This window comes from Coccinella septempunctata, chromosome 2, assembly GCF_907165205.1.
Source record: "Coccinella septempunctata chromosome 2, icCocSept1.1, whole genome shotgun sequence".
Taxonomy (NCBI): domain Eukaryota; kingdom Metazoa; phylum Arthropoda; class Insecta; order Coleoptera; family Coccinellidae; genus Coccinella; species Coccinella septempunctata.
Genome location: NC_058190.1, coordinates 4750239 through 4772833, shown reverse-complemented (window position 1 = coordinate 4772833; position 22595 = coordinate 4750239). Strand labels below are relative to the sequence as shown.

Sequence of the window (22595 nt, the reverse complement as noted above, 5' to 3'; positions counted from 1 at the left end):
CAAGCTGATCATCTTTTCACTGACTCCTCTCCTTCTTAACGCATGCCACACTGTCTCCCGTATCACCCTGTCAAAAGCTTTCTCTATATCTACAAAAGCCAGGTAGAGAACCTCATCTGTTCCCAAAGTCCGCCTCATCAATTCTTTCAAACTGAAAATATGGTCTTGTACGCTGTGATTCTTCCTAAATCCACTTTGAGATTTCAACAACTTGCTCTCTATCTTCTTTCTAATTCTGTTCTCTAATATCTTTTCATAAATCTTCCTTACTGTGCTGAGCAACGTGATTCCCCTGTAGTTTTTGCACTCTTTGTTGTCTCCGCCCTTGTATATTGGTACCAGTAACCCTACTTCCCATTCCTTTGGTATTTCCTCAGACTGCCAAACTCTTCGAATAATCCTCCAAAGTACTTCAAATCCTCTATCACCCATACTCCTCAACATTTCCACACTTATTCTATCTCTCCCTGGTGATTTACCCAATTTCATACTCTTCAGTGCCTGTATCAATTCTTCTTTCTCTATTTCTGCCTCTTCTTCCTCTTGAATGTCTCCCTCGTTCACCAATGTATCATCTGTTTCTTCTTCCACTCCCAGTAAATCCTCGAAATATTCCTTCCATCTCTGTAGAACTTTTTCTTCATCCCTTATTATATTTCCCTTCTCATCCTTGATATTAAAAGTTAACTCTGTCGCTTTTCCTCCTTTCATGCTCTTCATTGCAGCATAGAATAATTTTTGGTTCTTCCTGCTATCCAGCTCCAATCTATTGCCAAATTCTTCCCAGCTCTTTCGCTTCGCCTCTTGTATCAGCTCTTTCACTTTCTTCCTCTGTGCTCTATATTCCTCCATTATTGTTGCATTTCTCCCTTGCAGACAGGTTTTCCAGATCTTTTTCTTTTTCTTTACTTCCATCCTGATACTTTCAGACCACCAATTCGTTTGTCTCTTATACCTCGCAATTTTCCTAGTACCACACACTTTAATAGCGGACTGTATGAGCGCTTCCTTGAATGCTTGCCATAATTCTTCCAAGCTTCTGTCGTCGTATGCATCTTCAGTTAGTTCTTCAAGCAGTTTCTTATCCACTTCATATCTGAATTGATCAGCAACTTCCTTCTCTCTCAGTTTGTAGTACTTTATTGTCTCTTCCTTTCTCCCCTTCTTCGATCCCATTTCCGAAAATTTTCCATTCACCTTTTTACTCTTTGCAACCAACAGATAGTGATCACTCGATATTTCGAACCCCCTGTATACTCTCACATCTTTTAATTGACTTCGGTTTGTCTCCTCTATCAGTATGTAATCTATTATTGATCTTTCCCCTCTTGACTTAACCTCTCTTGTGTACTTGTGTATGTCCTTATGTTCGAAGAAAGTATTCCCTATGATGAATCCGTGTATCTCGCAAAATTCCAACAATCGCTTTCCATTACTATTTAACACATCTTCCCCGTGTTCCCCGATACATCTTGTTTGGTGGTTACTTCTTTTTCCCACCCTGCCATTGAAGTCACCAGCAATATAGATCGTTCCTCTAGCCTCCTCCACTACCAAAGTTAATTCATTCCAGAAATGATCCTTTTCCTCCTTTTTATCGTCTTCATTTGGTCCATAAACACCTATGATCGTCTCCACCACCCCCCCATAACTCATTTCAACTACCATTATTCTTTCATTAATTGCTTCCCATTTATTCAGGTACTTTTCTTCCACCTCGCTTTTCATCAAGAACCCTACTCCGCCTCTAGCTCTTTCATCCTGATGTACACCACTCCATACCAATGTATACCTATCATCTATTGCCATCTTTCCATTTCCCTTCTTTTTAGTTTCAGTTATCACCAACATATCCAACATAGAATTCTCGAATTCACCGCAAAGCTCCATCTCCTTTCCCGAAATTCCCCTCACATTCCATGTCCCAATCTTGTATATTTCCTTTTTCACATTTTTCTCCATTTTTGCTGTTATTTTCTGCTGATTCCTCGACGAGTTTATATTTCCATCTCTTCCTCTAAATTTTCCCTGTGTAGTGCAAAGTTTTTCTCCAAATTCAGATTCCTTTTCCTGCTGGGTCGTTGCCATGGTCCTACATCCTCCTTTTTTCACTAGTTTTTTGACGAGTGAGCCTCTTTATTTATGTTCGCATACTCTTTCTCCTTCACCCCTTGTTCGTCATCATCCCATACAAAAAGCTTTCCATCTATAAATATTTTCCTATATCCTACCCTCACTTTCTTCTCCTTGCTTTTTTCAACTCTGCTTATTTCAAGAATCTGTTTTTGAACTTGTCTTTCCTTTAGAGTCAGATCATTATCTATGTAAATATCTTTCCCCTTCAATCTCTGTTTTGCCTTCATTATATTCTGTTTCTGATCCCAGCTTGCAATTTCAGCGACTATCATCTCTACTTTCGTTCCTCGATTTATTTTATACGCCTTAGTTATGTCCACTTTCAAATTCAACTCTTCATCAACCAGTTTTTTAACTTCTTCTTTTTCTTTCCCATCATAAACCTTCAAATTTTTCACTACTATGTTATTTTTCCTCTTCATTTTCTCTTCTCGATCCGCTTTCTCCTCCAAAACTTTTATTCTTCCCTCCAACTCCTTCCTCTCGTCCTCCCACTTCTTTTCTCTCTTCTTCATCTCTTCTTTCAAATTCTTCATTTCCAACTTCACTTCCTCAGTATTCCTTCTGATCTCCAACTTCATCTCTTCCATCATCCTCTGGAACATTCTTTCTAAATTTTCGATGTCCATCTCTTTTCCCCTGTTCTTAACAGTCGGCGATCGCAGTACTTTTTTATTTTCCACTAAAATATCTTCTTCCTCTTCCTCGCTTCTATTCCTTTTGTGCTCGGTCTTTTTCATTTGAGATCTCCAGTTACTGCACTCTCTTCGAGTTTCTCAGGAATTTCCCACTCCGTAACCGCCGTGCGTCGACAGAACAGTTGCGCCGGGCCCCTACTTGATTCAGGAACCGACCCGCTCCCTCGCTAGCTCGCCAGTTACAGAATTTATATGTATATTCTTTTGTTATTGTCCGATTTTATCTTTAACCTTAATCTTTTATTCCGTAAAACTTCCTTTGCAAATTCAATTTCAACCACTTCTATCACCGATCCTAGGCACACTTCAATGCTCAAAAACCTTATCTCACAGTTTTTCACAAATTCGATCCAATTTTTTCCACTTTATCGCACTAATTATCGCTTACGTGACACGACCGTTTTTATCGGTTTAGCCGCCGCTCACAAGGTCTAATCAGTTTGTGTAAACTTCAATTATGTTCGTCACATATTTTCCGAAGAGATTCGACATTGTGATAAAATACTTAATAACAGAAACCTTTACGTAGAACAGGTAACATAGCGTTGATTTAAAACCCAAAAATGTTTTGACAAGCTTCATAACCCCACATTTTCGTACTATACAGAGTAAAATGTGTCTAATTTCTATGGTCATCCGAGTGCTAAAATAAAAGTGAATGGAGTATAGGCAGATTATTTGTTGATTCCATTCAGTGTAAGCACAAATGATCACTCAAATCTAGATTAAAAATCAATCATTCGATGGTACCACGGGTTGATAATGTCTAACGACATTCAATTTTTTTTTTCGAATCTTCAAAATGTAATTAAATGAGGAACTGGCAGGGGAAGAGATCCTTTTCGGCTGGATTTGCCAAAAAAAAACATAATAAAATGAATTCCATAAATACATTAGACCATAAACCGTACTTTTCGGCTTTCGCCTTTCGCTATCGATTTGTTGAATTGGTACTACCCACCCCTGCCTGTTATCGGAGCTAACCAAAGATTATAGAGTTAGGTTAGTTAGTTAGGCTATAATCCATAGACATATAGACATGTCTCTATGTCTATGCTATAATCTTTGGGAGTTAACCTCTCTTTTGTTAGCTTCATCCATAGACATCATAGACCTAATAAAATATTGTTAGGTCTATGATAGACATTGAGACATGAACCAAAAAGTACCAATTCTCTTTGCCTGAACTGAGCAATGTCAGCATGAAATTGGCTTTTTTTATAACGTGCGTTCAAAAAAATTCGTCGTCAAGTAGGCTATGAAATTTTGAAGGCTGATGTTCGGTGGCTGAACGTATGTCTTTCCTTGAATTACTTCATCCTCCCAAAATGTAAACAATGATGACATTAACCTATATATCGTAATTTTGTACGGAAAGGCACTTTTCAGAAAAGGTTACCTGTAAATTTCACCTAACGTTCGAAAAGCATTTCTTTCATTGAGTAAGATGGCAAGAATCCAAACAATCTGAGGCGGTTAGAAAAGTTTTTCGTAAAAATTTTAACCGTCCACTATTTTCATACGTAAGAGACATGAATCTTGAATTTATCGTGGTAGTATGTTTTTTTGTGAGAAGGTTCTAGTTACTTCAGTCATATGAATAGATCACAGTAAGATTCTCAATAATATGTTTATTAATTCTCTATAAATATTGAATTGATTCAGTCATTACTGAAAATCCATGACTAAACTAAAAGAACTGAATTACATGAAAATAGCTATTGGATAATTTATTAAAATTCAATTCAGCTATAAAAAGGCATGATGCTTTCTCCTTCATAACGTTCTGCTATTAAAGTTCCATAAAAGAAAGTAGGTCCACATTTTGCCTTTGACTGATGCATACTGTCAGTATGCATCAGTTAGGTATGATACTGAACTCCAATTTTCTCTCGGATGCTTCAAGGTTAGGTAATCACAACCTTTTCAGTTTTCTGAGAACATGTCAATCTTTATGGAAACAAATGGATATCTTTTTTTCAAAATCGGGTGGCATATGCCAACGGATACTCCATCCACTTGAGATAAAATCTGAAGAGAGGTTTGTCGAGCTTCTGTCATCATGTTTTCATTATTACTGAACTCTGGAGTTTTTTTTTTGGTATACCACTTCCTTTTTTGTTTGAACATACCTGTTTCGTCAACACATCGCAAAACAGTACAATGGAAAAATTCATTCTTAATAATCTACAGCAACATAGGCTTCAATGAAGTCGCCGGAACAGAATATTTCCATTTTCCTTCAATTTTCTTTCCAATTTTGAAGTAGAATTCAATAGTAAAAGTCTTTCACACGTCTGTAAAAACCATCTTTATAATTTGCTGATAATTTTAATTCAACAACAATCCAAAATGCTAAAATGACAGTTCACCTGGAAAATAGTAAAGCACGAGCTAAGAATTACGTTTAGACACGAAATATCGACGTTCAAAATTCCATAGCCTACTTGACGACGAATTTTTTTGAACGCACGTTAGAAAGATTATTGGGCATTCACCTTCTCTTTTTTGTTCACATAAAGGTGAGTATGGACCAATCAAAATTCTAGAGGAAGATAACTGCATGCCCGATGTCCAGTTTCTCTCATAGACATATTAAACACAATGTGTTAATGGTTTATGGTTTCTCTACGTCATTTTTTTTGACCGTATTTCATGCATAGATAGAAAGGGAATGCACAGTCAATGTCTCTATGTCTATGGCTACATTCAAAATGTTTCTGAAGCAGATTCAGATTTAAAATCTGTAACTTCAATTACTTGAAAGTTATGAGATCTTTTCGAAATCGTCAAAATCAAATTTTTCGCTAATACATAACTGCAAAATGAAGGATCGTAGGAGGCTACGTTTCTCTGATGAAAGAGCTCGGAAAAGTGCCATCTCCATCTGTTTTGCTCCAGCTCATCTATTTCTGAGGTCAGTGAGGTCACTGATGGATTGAATTCGAATGGATTTCAATGGCATTGAATGACAGCTCTGTAACTGTGAGAGCTAGGGAAAAATGGATGGTACTTTTCCGACCTCGATTTTCAAAAGATTGTTAGTGGCCCAAACCGCATCCCTCTATCTTCTTTTGTTTTCAAGTTATAAGTGAAAACTCATTTTTCAGCTCTTCGTACTGGTGCTTCTATTTCGTAAAGTATCAGTGATATCGAAAAACAAATGTTACATTCTACAGACACTTTTTCATGTAGGAATGCTTAACCATCATATTCTTATTTAATTTTATTTTATTCTATTTTATGCTATTATAATTCTAATTCATTATCTGTTCAAGTTCAAGCTCTCCCAAATGTTGAAGATTCAGGGTTAGGTTAAAAAGTTTGTATTTTCAGGAGTTGATAAAGATAGGTAGAAGTTGAAGAAAAGGAAATGTGTATTCCCAATCCGAATTCAAGGAGGTTTTTTCATTGTTCAATTTTCAACACTATAAATAATAGAATGAGAGCAAATTGTTCTATTTTTGAACCTCTGTGTAAAGTTCGTTTATAGGTACATAATATGAAAATTCGTCATAGGTTGATATAAATCACATGTTCTAATATTGTCAATCTGTGTCTCTTGTAGTGGTTGAGTGGTTCTGTCAGAAATCTATAATGAATTTTTTTGGAAGACTCATTATAACTAGTTTCACAAATCTTGATTTTACTAAGAAAATAATTTATGTATACATCAGAAACGTATAATCGATTTTGAATTGTTAAGATTTCTAATCAATTTCTAATAGCAGAAATTCCAGTTGTTACATTTGGTTGACCGATTAATTATTGGTCTAACTATTAAGGCTTGTTTGAAGTTCACGTTTTGAATCATGCAGATTTCAACTAAAAAAATAAGATGAAAGGATTAATGTAAAATGGCTTTGTGTACATTCTTAATATTTTTGAAAATTGATATAATGCATATTCATTGTGGAAATATAAATACAACTTCTCCAATGATCGTACAAGGTCACAGTGATCTTTCATTGATAATAATTTCTCGTTTTCTCCTCTATAACAGATATGTTGAACGAATTAAAGTTCAATTCGATTTATTTTGAAGTACTCAGAGTAAGTTTTCTAATGGAAATTGACCTGCTACATATCGAAAAGTTACGTATTTGCCGTGTCGCAATAAAGTAGTGGTTCAAGCAGAAAACATTCAAACGTCGAAATGCTTGACGACGCTTTATAACTTATTACATACAGGGTGTTCCATCTCAGACGATCCACGCCGTATATTTCTTATTCCATAGAGATTGGAAAAATTTCCCGAAACACATCGAATGATTTTGTTTGGGTGACATTTTTTGACGTATATTACCCCCCAAGAAGGGGCACATCAACCCCTCAAAATTGAATAGGGGAGGGGAGTTGAGTGATACTTCATGTGAAAGGTCTTAGAAGCCTCTTTACAACGGTGTATGAAAAACGTGATTTTGAGGAATCGTTTTCGCCAAAAATTTTTTACCTCAAATTCAAATTCTCTTCGGTCTGTGCATAGATTCACGTTTAATAGGTCTGTAGATTAATGTTTATTCACAATACCAACCTGAATTCCGCAACACAGAATCTTAACTATTACCAACTACTTAAATTCGATCTTCCATGTCCACTCGAGATGTCAATCATTCTTTTTTAATGGACTATACAGGGTGAGTCTTTGACTCGTACAAATATTTTAACAGTAGATTCTTGAGGTTAAATGAGACACTTTTTGCCCTTACCATTTCTTCCCAATCGGCTCGGTTTAAAAGATACAGGCTGTTGGAACACCATATAAAAAAAATGTTATTTTCAGTTCTCACAAACGGTTCTATCGAATGAAATGAAATTCGGAATATAGTTTTTTTTTATTCGATTAATCATTTTCGAACACAAGATATCACCCAGGTCTTCCAGTTTTCTCATTATGACCATCACGTACCATAAAAATACCAACTCTTAAAACTAATTTGGACGCTATCTAATGAATATTTGAACGTTTTGTAAAATAAAAGTATTCTACGTATAATGCGCCGTTTGAGAGTAATTTGATGTTCAAAAATACAAAAGTATCTGTGAAGTTTAAAAAATTGGGTACTTTGGCGGAATACAACTTTGTTTAAAAGATCCACAGATGTGTAGTGTCACAGATCTAGTTGTGTTACTCTAAAGGTGATTTTGTTTTTCCAGAGTTGGCTCAGCTCTTTATGAAATCTTAAAATGGCTATATCTATTTATCAGGACCGAATTGGAAAAAAATGGCAAAAATGTTTATTTTGACCTCAAAATTTACTGTCCAAATATTTGTACGAGTCTAAGACCCACCCTGTATACTGATGGTTCAACTCAAAATTTGATTTTTTTCCATTTTTGTTGAGCTTTTCTTAGGAAATTTGTGAAAATTCACCTTTCAACAATTAGAGAGGATACTTTAATATAAATATATACGATGGTAATTCATAAAATGCGTTTTTGAAAAGATGATTCATGATTTTTTAAAATTTAATTTCTTTAAAAAAGAAAATTCACCCCGGGTTTCATAAAGCTTGATCGGGGAATCAACGCTTGATTGACGAATAGACGTCAATTTGTTTTCAATCGATAATTCAGTCATGATCATTCAGAATATCATTCTCGCATTAAATTCTTCAATATATTCAGAAATGAAAAGGTTTCAGTGATTTTCTTTTATTAGAAATCGGTTGACTGTCAAATCGTTGATCGAACAATCAAAGTTTCATGAAACCCGATGGAAGTGTTTTTTACTCGAATAAAAAGGCGTAAAAGATCGAAAAAATATTTTCATATTGCACATGTTTCCGATTATTTTAGCTTTAGCGTTGTTTGCCTTTTGCAATTCGGAAACTTTTCGAGGTGTTTCTACACCATTTCCAGTTGTAATTCAGAAAGCATCAATTGAAATTCAGATTGATCAAGTTTATTTCAGAAACCGTCAATTGTATTTCAGATTAGTCAATTTGATTTCAGAAATGGTCATTTGAAATTCAGTTAAGTCACTTTTATTTCAGAAAACATCAAATGTAATTCAGTTTAGTCAATTGTAATTCAGAAACCGGCATTTGTAATTCAGAAATTACGAAACAGTAGGAAAATTCTTCAAGATTATGTCTGATGAAAATTCTACCTTAACGCACTTTTATAGCAACTATGTACAGGGTGTGCAAATTTCGATGTTTTAGGACTACAGTTTTTAAACCAGAGGAGATAGACAAAATCTGATACCCCATTCTCGTTCTCTTTTTTCGAGAAACTTACAATAGTAGTAGTGATTTTTGGCCACTTTCTTTTGTTTTCGAGTTATAAGCAAAAATTGGAAAAATGGCGATATCGAAATAAATTTATATCTCCGCTAATACTGATGATAGAGCTCTGAATTTGAAACATTATACAGGCACTTTTTTACGTAGAATCCAGTGGCGTGCTCGCCTTTTTAGCAGGCGAAAATATTTTAGGGAGAAAGCCTCGGAGAAGCTCATTGTCGAAAATACCAACATGCACAAAATATGATTAATTCTCTAATCATTATACTAATAGGCCATCGGGTGAATCACCCTGTATTATCACGTTTATGATTGGTGATAATATTGATAGTGGTCAGTAATTTCTTGAGATAATTTTATTGTTTCAATTCAAATTATAATGCTTATTGCTTATCGCTGATTGGTCGCACAGTCAGTTATATAATTCCGTTTTCACTTCAGTTATGGATTTTCATCAATTCAAAATTACAAATTATTATGATACAGAAGGCCACAAAATCGCTGTCAAAGTTGGGAATCTCGAGAAGGTGAAACCTCAATTTTTTCAAATCAGAACCCCATTTTTTCTTATAGCCATAATGAAAACGAAATATCTCGATGTTCAGAGTCCGCTTCTGGTCAGGCCCAGCAGCTCTCTGCTGAGTTTTCTGTCAGCTAATGGAAAAAAGATAATTTGAGAATTTGTCAAAAACTCCACTTTTTTCTTACGCAATTTTCGGGTATTTGGGGGTAGTAAAAGTGGGCAAAAGTATATTTAAAGCTTAATTCGGTCCTTCGTGACAAAACATAGCACATAGCCTGTTCCTGGTCCAATAAATGGCCCGAGCAAACGAGGCAGCAGAAGCAGTTATTCCATTAAAATCAAAAACTTTGTACGAAAAGGAATATACGGCATTTTGTACCAGGAGAAATAATGAGAAAGCCAAAGGTGTCAACGAAAAAATCATTTTGGCTTATATTTCCGAAAGGTCCAAGAAAGTTTAGTCATCGTCTTTATGGTCCTACTATACTATACAACTCGAAAAAATGTTGGCTCTGAAAGAAAAAATAGACATCGGCAGATTTTACCAAGTCACCGCCTTTTTAAAGCAACATTCCAGAGGATACGTAGCAAAGAAGTCGAAAGTATTCACAAGAGAGGAGTTAGAATATTTTTTAGATGCCGCTCCTGATGAGCAATATTTATTGATAAAGGTAGTTTTTATTATGGGTGTTGCTGGAGGGTGTAGAATTGGCGAACTGGTGAATATGACCGTAGATGATGTGGAAGGTCGGGACAGCGTATTGGTTATTCAGATTCCTGATATGAAAACCTATAAGAAAAGAGTTTTCACTTTGGTCAATGGTAGTAATAAGGTTGCACTTGATACATTCCGCAAGTATAAGAACTTGAGGCCAAACAAAGTTGATCACAAGCCACTATTTCTAAATTGTAAAAACGAAAAATGTACTGTCCAGCCTGTAGGTGTGAACTTATTATCTAAAATGCCCGCTACAATTGCAAAGTATTTGGGTCTTTCTGATGCTGAACAATATACAGGGCATAGTTTCAGGCGATCTTCTGCAACCGTACTCGCAAATTCTGGGGCATATTTGACAGTTTTGAAGAGACATGGTGGATGGCGCTCAAGTTCTGTTGCAGAAGGACATATTGAGGATTCATTACAGAACAAAATCAGTATTTCTGAACAAATACTTGGTGGGGTGACTAAAACTGGAGTTTCTGATACAGAAGTGGATATTCCAGCAGGGCCTGAGAATTCCACAAACACATATGCTATTACTGAGCGTGTTTCTTTTGAAAGAGGTGCAGGTTAACAGGTTTTCAATTTCATTTTGAAAATCTTCATGATTGTAATTTCTACTGACTGTTACAAAGAATTTTCGATGAAGTTATAATAAACTTACTTTAAAATGAGTCTTACCTGCATTTTTATGGAAAGAATAATTTGCAGAGAGTGAGTGGACAATATTTTATTTCACTAGTCAATTAAAAAAAATTTAATTCACTCAGGCCCGTTTGCACCAATCCCCCTTAAAAGGATTACTCAACTAAGCCTCGTTTTAAGTTAATGGACGCTTAATTATATTCTAGTGATATTTCAGTTTTTTATTTTGGTACAACTTCATCCCAGTCCAATAAAGGCATTTCATTGGTTGGCCGGTTGCCGATGATCGTTGTCATTTCACTAACCCAACTTACATGTCCTGTCAGTCAGTGTCAAAGATATTATTATAATATTATCAAAGAGTAACAACTTTTCGTTGTTGAATTAGCATTAATATCGATAATGATAATGATTGTCAAATAAAAGGTACCTAAGTTTATAAAAGTACCACACTTTCTTTGTAAGGTCTTGTGTGAATTTGTTTTACTAATGTTGAAGAGGAACGTGAAGAAAATGTCCTTATTGCCCTTGTTAGTAGGAATACGGTGAATAATTGCCAAGCAAGTGGTGGTAATTTACGAAGGGCACTCAACTTCTCAACAGAAGAAAAGAGTTTGTTCACCAAATTGAAAATTAACAAAGACTGATGGCATTACAATAAAGGCAAATGAAAAGGCTTGGTATTCAGTAATGAATTCATTCAATTTTCAAAAACCATCAAAAATGGGAAGTTCTGCAGCCAGTTCAACAAATTATTTTAGGTTAGAATCCCGCCTCTAAATACCTAAATGGTCATTACAGGAGCGCTTAAATTTAAGGCTAGCTTTAGCCATTCAAATGTCACATAACAGTTGGTGCAACGTAATTTAAGTTAAGGGTTCATTTTAAGGGACACTTAACTCTTAAGTGCGTTTGGTGCAAACGGGTCTCAGTGGATAAACGTCAATTTACCCTTGTTGGCATGGGTTGAATATTGTCGTTTTTAAACGTCAAAATGGGATAAAATTATTTTCATTTCCGTTTCTTGATAGCTCGATAAAGAATGAGAGAAATAAAATTCCATCTTTCTACCGACTTGTTCGATTCTCTTAGTTTTCAATTGAATCGATAGACGCTTATGCCTATTAATATCTTCATTTACCTGTGATACTTCCGCTTCATATTCATACTCTATCTGCTGGATTGCAATGATATTTTACTTGCGGCCAAGTCGAAATCCTCATGAAATAATGCGAAGAAAGGTACCTAGATAAAGATTATCGTTATAACGGGCTTCTTTACGTCGCTAATAACGATAAAACGTACTATTCGCGTAATATGACGTTTGGACGTTTATTCTATACGCAATTCTATTTTCGACTCGTCAAAAATTATTCGTTGGTTCAGATTATCACGGAATATTATAAAGAAAAAAAGATTCTGCTTTTAGGCATATTATTATGTAAATGAAGCATCGTTTCAATTCCAAAGGATGCAAATTATATCACGTTTGTTTGTTTCAGATCTCTCTTGAGATATATTGGACCAATCACGTCGATAATTAGGCGAGAAGAACGAATGGCAAAGTAGTAGAAGCATCGAGAAAAAAGTCCCAACCTTCCTGGTTTGCCCAAGAATAATTTGCCCATCGCTTGACAAGATGGCTGTTGATTCTGTAAAGCAGCAGGTGAGTGGAAGTGTTTGATGTTCAACGAAGAAATGGGGAAATCAATGACTTGAGTCAGGAGCTTTTGAGGCCTTGTTGCTTGTTCAAATTTATAACTTGTTAACATATCTGGTACCGCTACATGTTTTTATCATATTCTTTTTTAATTTTATCAGCTGTTGCCCTCTGTAATCGATCTGTTTGTTGTATGCTGGGGATAGTGGCATAAAAAACCATGTGGTATTTGTCGATTTGAATTGACAATCATTGAACTTTACAACACTGTCGAGAGGCTTCATTTTTGCATTTAAAAGTTCCGCAATAGAAACTATCATTGGTCCAATAAGTACTAAATGATGTGCAATATAATAAATTGCTGCATTATGGTTAAATACAGCGCGATTCAACTCAATCGCAACATTTGCATGTCCTGAATGGGTCCGTCGTTTTGGTGGCATTGCAGCTTAACTAAAAATGTATAGCATTAGTTCTTGAAGTAAATGTATCCTATTAAACTTACGGTCCCACCAAAATTTAATGTGAATAAAAAAGAGCAAAGCACTGTAGCGATATACAGGGTGTGGCGTAATGAATGGATAATATGGAGCCTGCGGGTAGAGGACTCTATGGCTGTTCAGATAAATATATTCTACGTTTAGTAAAAGTGCCTTGGTTTTCGAGTTATTGGGGTTTTTCGAAAATTCAAGAGAATTACACGTTTCGCCACTCATTTTGCAGGCAAGACTTCAAATGAAGGAATTTTTTAAAACTGTAATATAGTATTCCTGGATAGATGATCTATAGAAATTAATTCATTATTTTTGAAGCGCAGGAATAGTTCTTCATATAGATCTAACTCAACTTTTTCGTTTTGCAAATTTTTTATTTCATAAGTTCAACCTAGCGTGGTGTGAAAAATAATATGGTTACCTGAGAGCCAATGCAAAAAAAAACATGCCCGTTTCATTGAGATTCCGAAATGGTATAACTCTCTGTATTTTCAGCATTTAGAACAAAATAAATTCCTATTGCAATCAGTTGAGGCCTAGTTCAATGTAAACACTGTTTCTGAAATTTTTAGCAGCTAAGATGAGAAATGCAAGCAGAATGAAGCAATCATCTATAAGAAAGTATAGAGCATGTACTGAAGCTCATGGTGGCCTCTTAGAGCATCTTTTGTGAAATTTAATTAAATGAAACGATACTCATTTTTAAATTGTTGATTTGCAATAAAGCTATGATTCATTAGAGACTATAGAGCATGTATCAGTACTCATGGTGGCCAATTTAAACATCATTTGTGAAACTGTATTCAATGAAACGATATTTTAAAATTGTTATTTTGTCTCGTTTTCTTTCATTATTGAAACCCAACGTTGTGAAATCAATATTTTCAAATTAATTTCGAGTTTCAAAGTGGACATCAGGAGCTCTACTAAATGCTTTATAACTTATTATGAATAATTGCTTTATTCTGCTTCCAAGTCTCATTTCAGTTGCCAAAAATTAATGAAATTTGAAAATTGGCTCATTGTAATAGAAATTCATTTTGTATGTAATGCTGGAAATAGAGTGAGTTATACCATTTCAGAATCTCAGTGAAACAGGCATGTTTCTTCTTGCTTTGGCACTTAGATAACCATATTATTTTTTACACCACGCTGGGTTGAACTTAGGAAAAAAAAATAAGCAAAACAGAAAATTTGAGTTAGATCTTTTTTTTATGAAAAACTATTCATGCGCCCCAAAAATTATAATTTGAATTCTATAGCGCATCTATTCAGGAATACTATCCAAAAAATAGTTTGAAAAAATTCCTTCATATGGAGTCTTGCCTGCAAAACGCGTGGCGAAGTGTGTGATTTTCTTGAATTTTCGAAAATCTCTAATATCTCGAAAACCAAGGGACTTTTACTAAACATAAAATATATTTTTTCGAACCGCCATAGAGTCCTTTACCCGCAGGCACCATATTATCCATTCATTACGCCACACCCTGTATATCCCTATCCCCTTTTCTGAGAAATAACTACAAAAAATAGTTTCAAATAAAAGTTGTTTAGCTGTTTCGAACTTTACTTTTCGGATAAAAAAATTAAAAAAATCAATTACAGACAGGGTGGTTACAAACCTTTTGTTAAATGGAACACTCTGTATATGATCAGAAATTGGAATATTACTTAAAAATACATTTTCGAAAACATAGGTCAAAGAGGGTCTACGATTTTTTGTTTTTTTACTTATAAGCATTTATCTGTCAAAAAGTGTCCAACTCTAAATGCCTGTAAAATATATTCTATGGAACCTAGAAAGTCCTACGTGGTGTCAAAAAAATTGTAATTTAGTCTTCGACTTTTAAACATTGAAATTTACCAACAAAAGTAATCAGTGTTGCAAATATTTGAAAATTGTAGTTTTTCTCAATTTTTTCTAAATGGATTACCCTATGTATTAATACATTTTCGCGTAAAGCGTTCCAAGAGCTTTTTGATGATATAGCATATCATTGGTCTACTGGTCATAGCTTAAGAGTTACAACTAATTTACTTTGGTAAATCTAGAATATTGGTATAATTAAGTGTTCAATGAGTAAAATCGTATCCATAACAACATAAAAAAAAGCTAGAAATGTCAGCTCTAGATTAGGGAGATAATTTTTGTTGCTAAAGCAACGCTTTCTATATAAACATCCACAAATAAGAATCAAATTACATTTTTTTTTTAAATTTGATAAGTACCTCTTACATTAAGACTAGGATACCTGTGATATGATACATTATCAACTAGCTATTGGAATTCTCAATTTGAAAATGTATAAATATATGTGTTCCATTTAGAAAAACTGAGAAAAACTACAATTTTCAAATGTTGGCAACACTGATAACTTGTTGTTAGTATTCAAAATTTGAAAGCATTAATAAGTAGAAGACAAGTTTTTTGACACCACGTAGGACTTTCTAGTTTCAATTGAAAACATTTTACAGGCTTTTGAAATTGGACACTTTTTGACAGATAAATGCTTATAAGTCAAAAACAAAAAATCATAGACCCTCTTTGACCTATGTTTTCGAAAATGTATTTTCAAGCTCTATTCAAATATATAATAATATTTGAAGTTTTCCATTTAACAAAACAGAACTTTTTGCCACCTGTATATAATTGATTTTCTCTTAAAAATTTATCAAAAAAATAAATTTCGAAAGAGTATGAACAACTATTATATGCAATTATTTTGTAGCTATTATACTCTCACAAATAAGGGGATAGGGAACTTTAAACGGGCCACCCTGTACATACCTATAGTACCTAATTATTAATGAACTGATCACTCAGACTAACAATAATTGTTGATAACGTTGACAATCAATATCTCAACCGAGACTTTCAATTTTCTCTTTATTTAATTTTTTCTCTGTTGTTATCATTATATTCCTAGAAATTCTTTTTAATGAATTCATTAATACTGGGTGTTGTGTTTTCTATATCGCTTAATACACATCATATTATTTCAGCTGTAACTGTGGAAATTTTTTTTTCAGCTGAATAAGGTGTTCAACGACGAGGAAGCATTGATAAATAAGAAATTACCAAAGGAGTTGCTACTGAGAATATTCTCATATTTAGATGTAGTATCCCTATGCAGGTGTGCCCAAGTCTCAAAATCGTGGAATATCTTAGCTCTAGATGGATCGAATTGGCAGAGGATCGATTTATTCGACTTTCAAAAGGACGTTGAGGTGAGTATAAATATATCAAAGAAGGCGATATTTCTTTGGATCTAGGCAAGAATGATTAGTATGCTCAATTAGTCTGAAGAATCGTTGGAGATACATATTTGAAATTTTGATATTTTTGCTGATGAATAATCGTCTTCCCCAATTTGGTTCGTATTTATTCCTCATATACAGAGTGAGTGAAAAGTAATGTATATACATACATATCTTCGGGATTCACTATTTCGTAAAAATGTTCAGGTTAATTTTCATTCAATTAGCGCACCGACAGACCTTGTCCTGTCATAAAAACGTATATATCAACATTTAAAAAATTCCCCGCTCAATGCAGAAAGCTCTAAGGTTACATCAGATGATTTAATATTGTACTACATTCACATTTAAACTGCTCCACATGAGTTAGGGATATTGACTTAAAGTGCAAAAAAATAGAGTTAAAATAAGATTTTTGTGATGACAATTCATATTAATATGATTTCAAGTTGCAAATTAATTTTAGCCTGTAGGTCTGCAGCCTATACAGGGTGGTTAAGAAAAATCGAGTGAAATAACGAAATTTTATTCCCTGAGAATTCAAGCATTTTAAGACTATAAATACAATGTATGGTCTCCACTGGCATCAATAACAGCTTGACATCTTCTTTGCATACTACACACGAGGTTGTTGAACATTTCTTGAGGAATTTGGTTCCATAAACAGGGCAGAAGCTCTCTCAGATCATTTAAGTATTCTGGGGTAGGTTGATGATCATCTAATCTTCTTTGGAGCATATCCCATGCATGTTCTATGCAATTCAAATCTGGTGAGTGCGGAGGTATTGGTAAATGTGGAATACCAAGCTTCTCGCGCGCATTCTCAACTATGGCTGCACAGTGCGGTCTAGCGTTATCGTCTAGAAATTGAAAAGTTTCAGCAATAGCAGCGTGAAAATTTGGCACAACATTGTCAATGACATGCTCCCTATAGTGTAAGGCGGTCATATTCCCAGGACAAATGTGTAGATCTGTGCGCCTGTTGAAACATATCCCGGCCCATACCATAACACTACCTCTTCGGAATGGATGGACTTCTTGGACATAGCGACGATTAGGGGGTATGCGTCCATACCCTTACGGGGTATGCGTGGGATTGTCCATACCCTTATTCTTCGAGAATCTGAAAATCTTCCATATCTGGATTCATCAGTGAAAAGGACACTACGCCATTGATCGTTCCAATTGATATGTTGTCTTGCCCATTCCAGTCTTTGACGCTTATGGTCACGTGCTAATGGAACTCCTTTTAATGGACGTCTAGAACCTAGATTTACCTCTCCCAAACGTCGTCTGATGGTTTCGGTGGAAACTTGGAGCCCATCTGCATTTTGAATAGTATTCCGTAGCATTCTACCATTGTATAAAGACCACAGGGTCTTTATACAATGATTCTACACGTAGATGTAGGGTTTCTTCTTGCCGAAACGGTGATGAAACGATCCTGAGCAGGTGTTGTTTTTCGTCGCCCACCAAGCCTTTGTCTTTCCAACACAGTACCTGTCTCCCTGAACCTATTCCAAAGTCGAGATATCACACTTTGGCTGACTTGGAGCCTTTCCGCTACAACAACCTGAGTTAGGCCACCCTGTAGCATTCTGATAGCCCTATTAGCCTCAGCGTTTGTTAATTTACGTCTTGGCATTTTCAGAAAACTCGTTTCAAATCGAAGCCTTTGATAAACTGACTTCAATTCAAAATAATAACATTCATGAAGCATATGCAAAGAACCAAACTTCAGAAGAAAGGCGACCAGCTTGACGAAATGTCTCATACTGATTTTTATTGGATCGATTCGAGTTGTTATTGAGTTTTAATTGATTTTACAGCTATTTTCTCGAAGATTACATACTTTTAAAAACGATTGAATACGATATCCCTAACTCTTGTGGAGCAGTGTATAATCCTTTTTATTTATCCGCCAACATTTTCAGGGTCCAATAATAGAAAACATATCGCGAAGATGTGGCGGGTTCCTGAGGCAGCTCTCTCTCAGAGGATGTCAATCTATCGCCGACGGCTCGATGAAAACTCTGGCCCAGCAATGTCCGAACGTGGAGGATCTAAACCTGAACGGTTGCAAGAAATTGACCGATTCAACTTGCCACGCCTTCTCCAAATACTGCAGCAAACTGCAAAAGTTGAATTTGGACAGCTGCGCCGCGATCACGGACATGTCGCTCAAAGCGCTGAGCGACGGATGCCCCAATCTCACCCACATCAACGTGAGCTGGTGCAGCAACATCACCGAAAACGGAGTCGAAGCTTTGGCTAGGGGCTGTCCGAGATTGAAGAGTTTCATATCTAAGGGATGCAAACAAGTCACTTCTAGAGCTGTTATTTGCCTGGCCAGGTTCTGCAAACATCTGGAAGTTATCAATTTGCTGGGATGTTGTGTGAGTATAATATGTATTGATTAGTCTCTAATGGGATATACTAACTGACAAAGGAACTGCGACACCCAGAAGGAGTTGTTTAAATTTTAATGTTTTTTGGTAAAACATAGATAGTATAGCAATCAGTAAATAACTAAAATTTGAAGAAAAAAAACGAAGGGTTTACAAATTTTTTATTGAATTTGTTAATAATGTGTTTGTCCACCGCGGTTATCTATACACTCCCCAACAAGTCTTGGCATTGTTGCAAGAAGATGGTCCATTTCTTCTTGAGGGATACTATCCCAAGCTACTTGTACTTCATGTCTCAGAGCCGCCAAAGTCCGTGGGGGCTGGGGTAAATTTTCAAGCCTTCTACCCATGATGTCCCAAACATGCTCTATGGGCGAAAGATCGGGGGATCTGGCCGGCCATGGCAAAAGATTCACCTGGGTCGCTTCAGAAAAAGTGTAAACTAATTCTGGCAACATGAGGTCGAGCATTATCTTGCTGAAATATTGAATTCTCAAGCCGGTTAAGGTAAGGGAGAACATATGGCTCCACTATTTCTTGAAGGTTACGAAGCGCTGTCATGTTACCTCGGTGACCTACTTCCATATGCAATAGCACCCCATACCATAACGCCTACTGTCCGGTGTAAATGAAGCTCAACATCAAAATGAGGTTCACGTCTTTCTCCTCGACGTCGTCTAACCCTTCTTCGGTCATCATGTGCACCCAAGGAGAGTCGAGATTCATCAGAAAAGACGACCTGATGCCATTCCACATTCCAATGTTGTCGTTCTCTGCACCACTGTAATCGTTGCCGGCGATGCTCAACCGTAAGAGGTAACACAAGATGGGGTCGATAATGATGCAGTCCAAAAGACCTTATACGGCGGTGAACCGTTCGAACAGTTACAGGATGGCCTTGTTCTCCTAACCACTCATCAGCCAAAGATCGAGTTGTCGCAGATCGATCTCTAATGGCCATAAGTCTTAGACGCCGATCTTGAACTTCATTTGTGCCCCTTCAACGTCTCGTGCCTACTCTTCTACGATTTTGGGCATTATCGAACCACGCTTGACAACATCTCACAACAGTAGTTGGATTTCTGTTCGTACGGTTAGCGATTTCTCGAAATGACAACCCCGCCTCCTGCAGACCAATAATTCGACCTCTTTCAAATTCACTTAGCTGGCGATAAATTCGGCGTACACGTGTTGTAGGCATTTTAACAACAACTAAATATCGACTTTGGATCTCCTCGAATAGCTGGTTTGTTGTTAAATTTAAATAATTTTGCAAAAAACGACTACAATATTTAAGTAACAAAAAATGTTTATTTTAAATCATTTACTCCTTGCTATACTATCTATGTTTTACCAAAAAAAAATTTTTATTTAAACAGCTCATTCTGGGTGTTGCAGATTCTTTGTTAGTTAGTATATTTTAACTCTGGGGTAGTCTAATCTTGGTTCACTTGATCTCGATAACTGATATTACAAGTTGAAAATCTTCTTACATTCTTCATTTCGACAATTAATTGGTAAAAGTGATAAATATTCGTTGATGCCAGTTCTCCTCCTTCCTGTTGAGAATCTAGGGACAAAAGTTTTTCTTCCAATTCAGAAATAACAAATTCAATGAAAGTTTGCATTTACAAAAACGAAAGTTCGCCTATTTATTCGAAATGAAAACAAAGTTTGAGCTCATCAGTGGATTTTCTACGTAAAAAAGTGCCTGTGGAAGGTTCAAGTTTCAGGTCTGTAACTTCTAAGACAAAAAAGTTCTGAGAATTTTTCGAAATCGTCAACATTGCATTGAGTTATAACTCAAGAACGAAAACTCGTAGGGGGCTATGCTTTTCAACATTCTTTGTTGTTGTTCAAGACTGTCAAAAGATGTGGATTGCAGCTTAACTATAAATGTACAATAAGTCTGTACTTTTTGATGTAAATGTATTGTACTAAACTTACCGTCTCGCCGAAATTTATTGTGAATAAAAAAGAGCAAAGCAAAATCGAGATATACACTATTAAATAATAAATGTACTAATCACTCAGACCCGTTTGCACCAAACATACTTAGTGTTAAGTGTCCCTTAAAATGAAGTCTTAACTTAAATTACGTTGCACCAACTGTTAAGTGACATTTAAATGGCTCAAGCTAACCTTAAATTTAAGCTATCCTGTAATGACCACTTATACTCCATTCACTTTTATTTTAGCAGCCGGTTGGCCATGGAAATTTGACACATTTCACTCTGTATAGTACGAAAATGTGGGGTTATGAAGCTTGTCAAAACATTTTTGGGTTTTAAATCAACGCTATGTTGCCCGTTCTACGTAAAAGTTTCTGTTATTACGTACTTTATCACAATGTCGAATCTCTTCAGAAAATATGTGACGAACCTAATTGAAGTTTATACAAACTGACTGAAGGCATACCGAATCCAGTAATTTGCATGGAAAATATAAGAGATCAGTATAATATCATAATCTTCTTTGGCTGAAGTTTGAATACGTTAATCAGTTGTAGATTTCAAAAATATTAACCCGAAGATGAAATGCATATGATGCAGTAGTTGGGAATGGGTATCTCTCGAAGGAATTAACAGATAATTACAAGAATGTTAAATTCTTCAACAAAAATTTATATTGATGATTTGCAAACTGATTGAAGGCATACAAAATCCAGTTATTTGCATGGAAAATACAAGAGATCAGTATGTATAATATCATAATATGCACTAGCTTGAGGAGAGTTAATGTTCGTTATCTTCTTTGGCTAAAGTTTGAATACGTTACATCAGTTGTAGATTTCAAAAATATTAACCCGAAGATGAAATGCATATGATGCAGTGGTTGGGAATGGGTATCTCCCGAAGGAATTAACAGATAATTACAAGAATGTTAAATTCTTCAACAAAAATCATCTTGCATCAAAATAAGGACTTAAAGGAAGTTTCAAGTCAAGATGAACTTCCTTGGAACAAAAATTTCACACGAATAAACAATAAACAGGACAATTGGCGCTTATTTGTGGCTGTTCATCTTAATACATCGATATTATAATAATAATTGGGTATTTATTGGTACCTTAAGACATTTACAATGTATAGGACAAGTCAAATGAAAAATAGAAAAATCAATTATCGGGAACTTATTCTACGATGACATTCATCGAAAATCCTGTAGTAAACTTTTCGCATTAATTCACTCAAAAATAAAATTCTTAAATGCCACCACATTTTTGGGTCTCTCAATAGAAGGTTATTCTTTGTCATCCTCTTCTTTCACAATGTTTCTGATTGTGGAAATATTCAGCTGAAATATAAGTCGTTTAGATTCAGATGAAACATTATGTAAATTCACTTACATTGAATATGTTCGCTACCGTCTGACGTATTGTGGATTTTAGAATATCAGGCTATAACTATTTGAATGAGCGGACCTGAATTCTAAATAGCACTTCCTGAAACCTGTCTCTTTTTTCAATCACTTTCGGCATTTTTGTAATAAAAATTGATGGTCTGATAGATCATTTCCTTGTAGAGACATGTAAGATTGATTTTCACGGAACTTTGAGGAAAGCAGTTGGTCAAAAAACTACATTCAACTAATGCCAACGTTTCGTAGATATATTTCGACTTCGCCCTGAAGAAGTAGAAATATATCTACGAAATAAAAATTGATATTAGTTGTGGCAACGGCGTTATGACATAAACAACATTTCATGAGTGCCAACCTTACTCCGTTCTAGTTACAAAAACTTGAGAAAATTATTTCATGGCCAACCGACTGCTAAAATAAATCTGAATGAAGTATAGATAT

General features: G+C 35.4%; 3 protein-coding genes across 4 annotated transcripts in view; 2 read left to right on the top strand and 1 right to left on the bottom strand.

Annotated features, from left to right (window-relative positions):
- LOC123307201 (F-box/LRR-repeat protein 20) overlaps positions 1–22595 on the top strand; it is a 32458-nt gene that overhangs the window by 2967 nt on the left and 6896 nt on the right. For both annotated transcript variants that reach the window (XM_044889419.1, XM_044889420.1), the window contains exons 2-4: positions 12474–12637; positions 16156–16353; positions 18318–18779. In XM_044889419.1, the coding sequence (XP_044745354.1) occupies positions 12611–12637; positions 16156–16353; positions 18318–18779 (687 nt within the window). In that variant the 5' untranslated portion in view covers positions 12474–12610. The remainder of the gene's footprint in view (positions 1–12473; positions 12638–16155; positions 16354–18317; positions 18780–22595) is intronic.
- LOC123308813 (uncharacterized protein KIAA2012-like) lies at positions 1983–2876 on the bottom strand. Its single transcript, XM_044891667.1, has one exon. The coding sequence runs from the start codon at positions 2874–2876 to the stop codon at positions 2112–2114; it is 765 nt and encodes a 254-aa protein (XP_044747602.1). The 3' UTR covers positions 1983–2111.
- On the top strand, positions 10109–10900 carry LOC123308807. The gene has a single exon (XM_044891659.1). It carries the CDS (start codon positions 10109–10111, stop codon positions 10898–10900), a length of 792 nt encoding a protein of 263 aa, XP_044747594.1.

Excerpts from the sequence above, each read along its gene's own strand:
- LOC123308813 (XM_044891667.1), bottom strand. The coding sequence starts at position 2,876 with ATGAAAAAGACCGAGCACAAAAGGAATAGAAGCGAGGAAGAGGAAGAA.
- LOC123308807 (XM_044891659.1), top strand. The coding sequence starts at position 10,109 with ATGTTGGCTCTGAAAGAAAAAATAGACATCGGCAGATTTTACCAAGTC.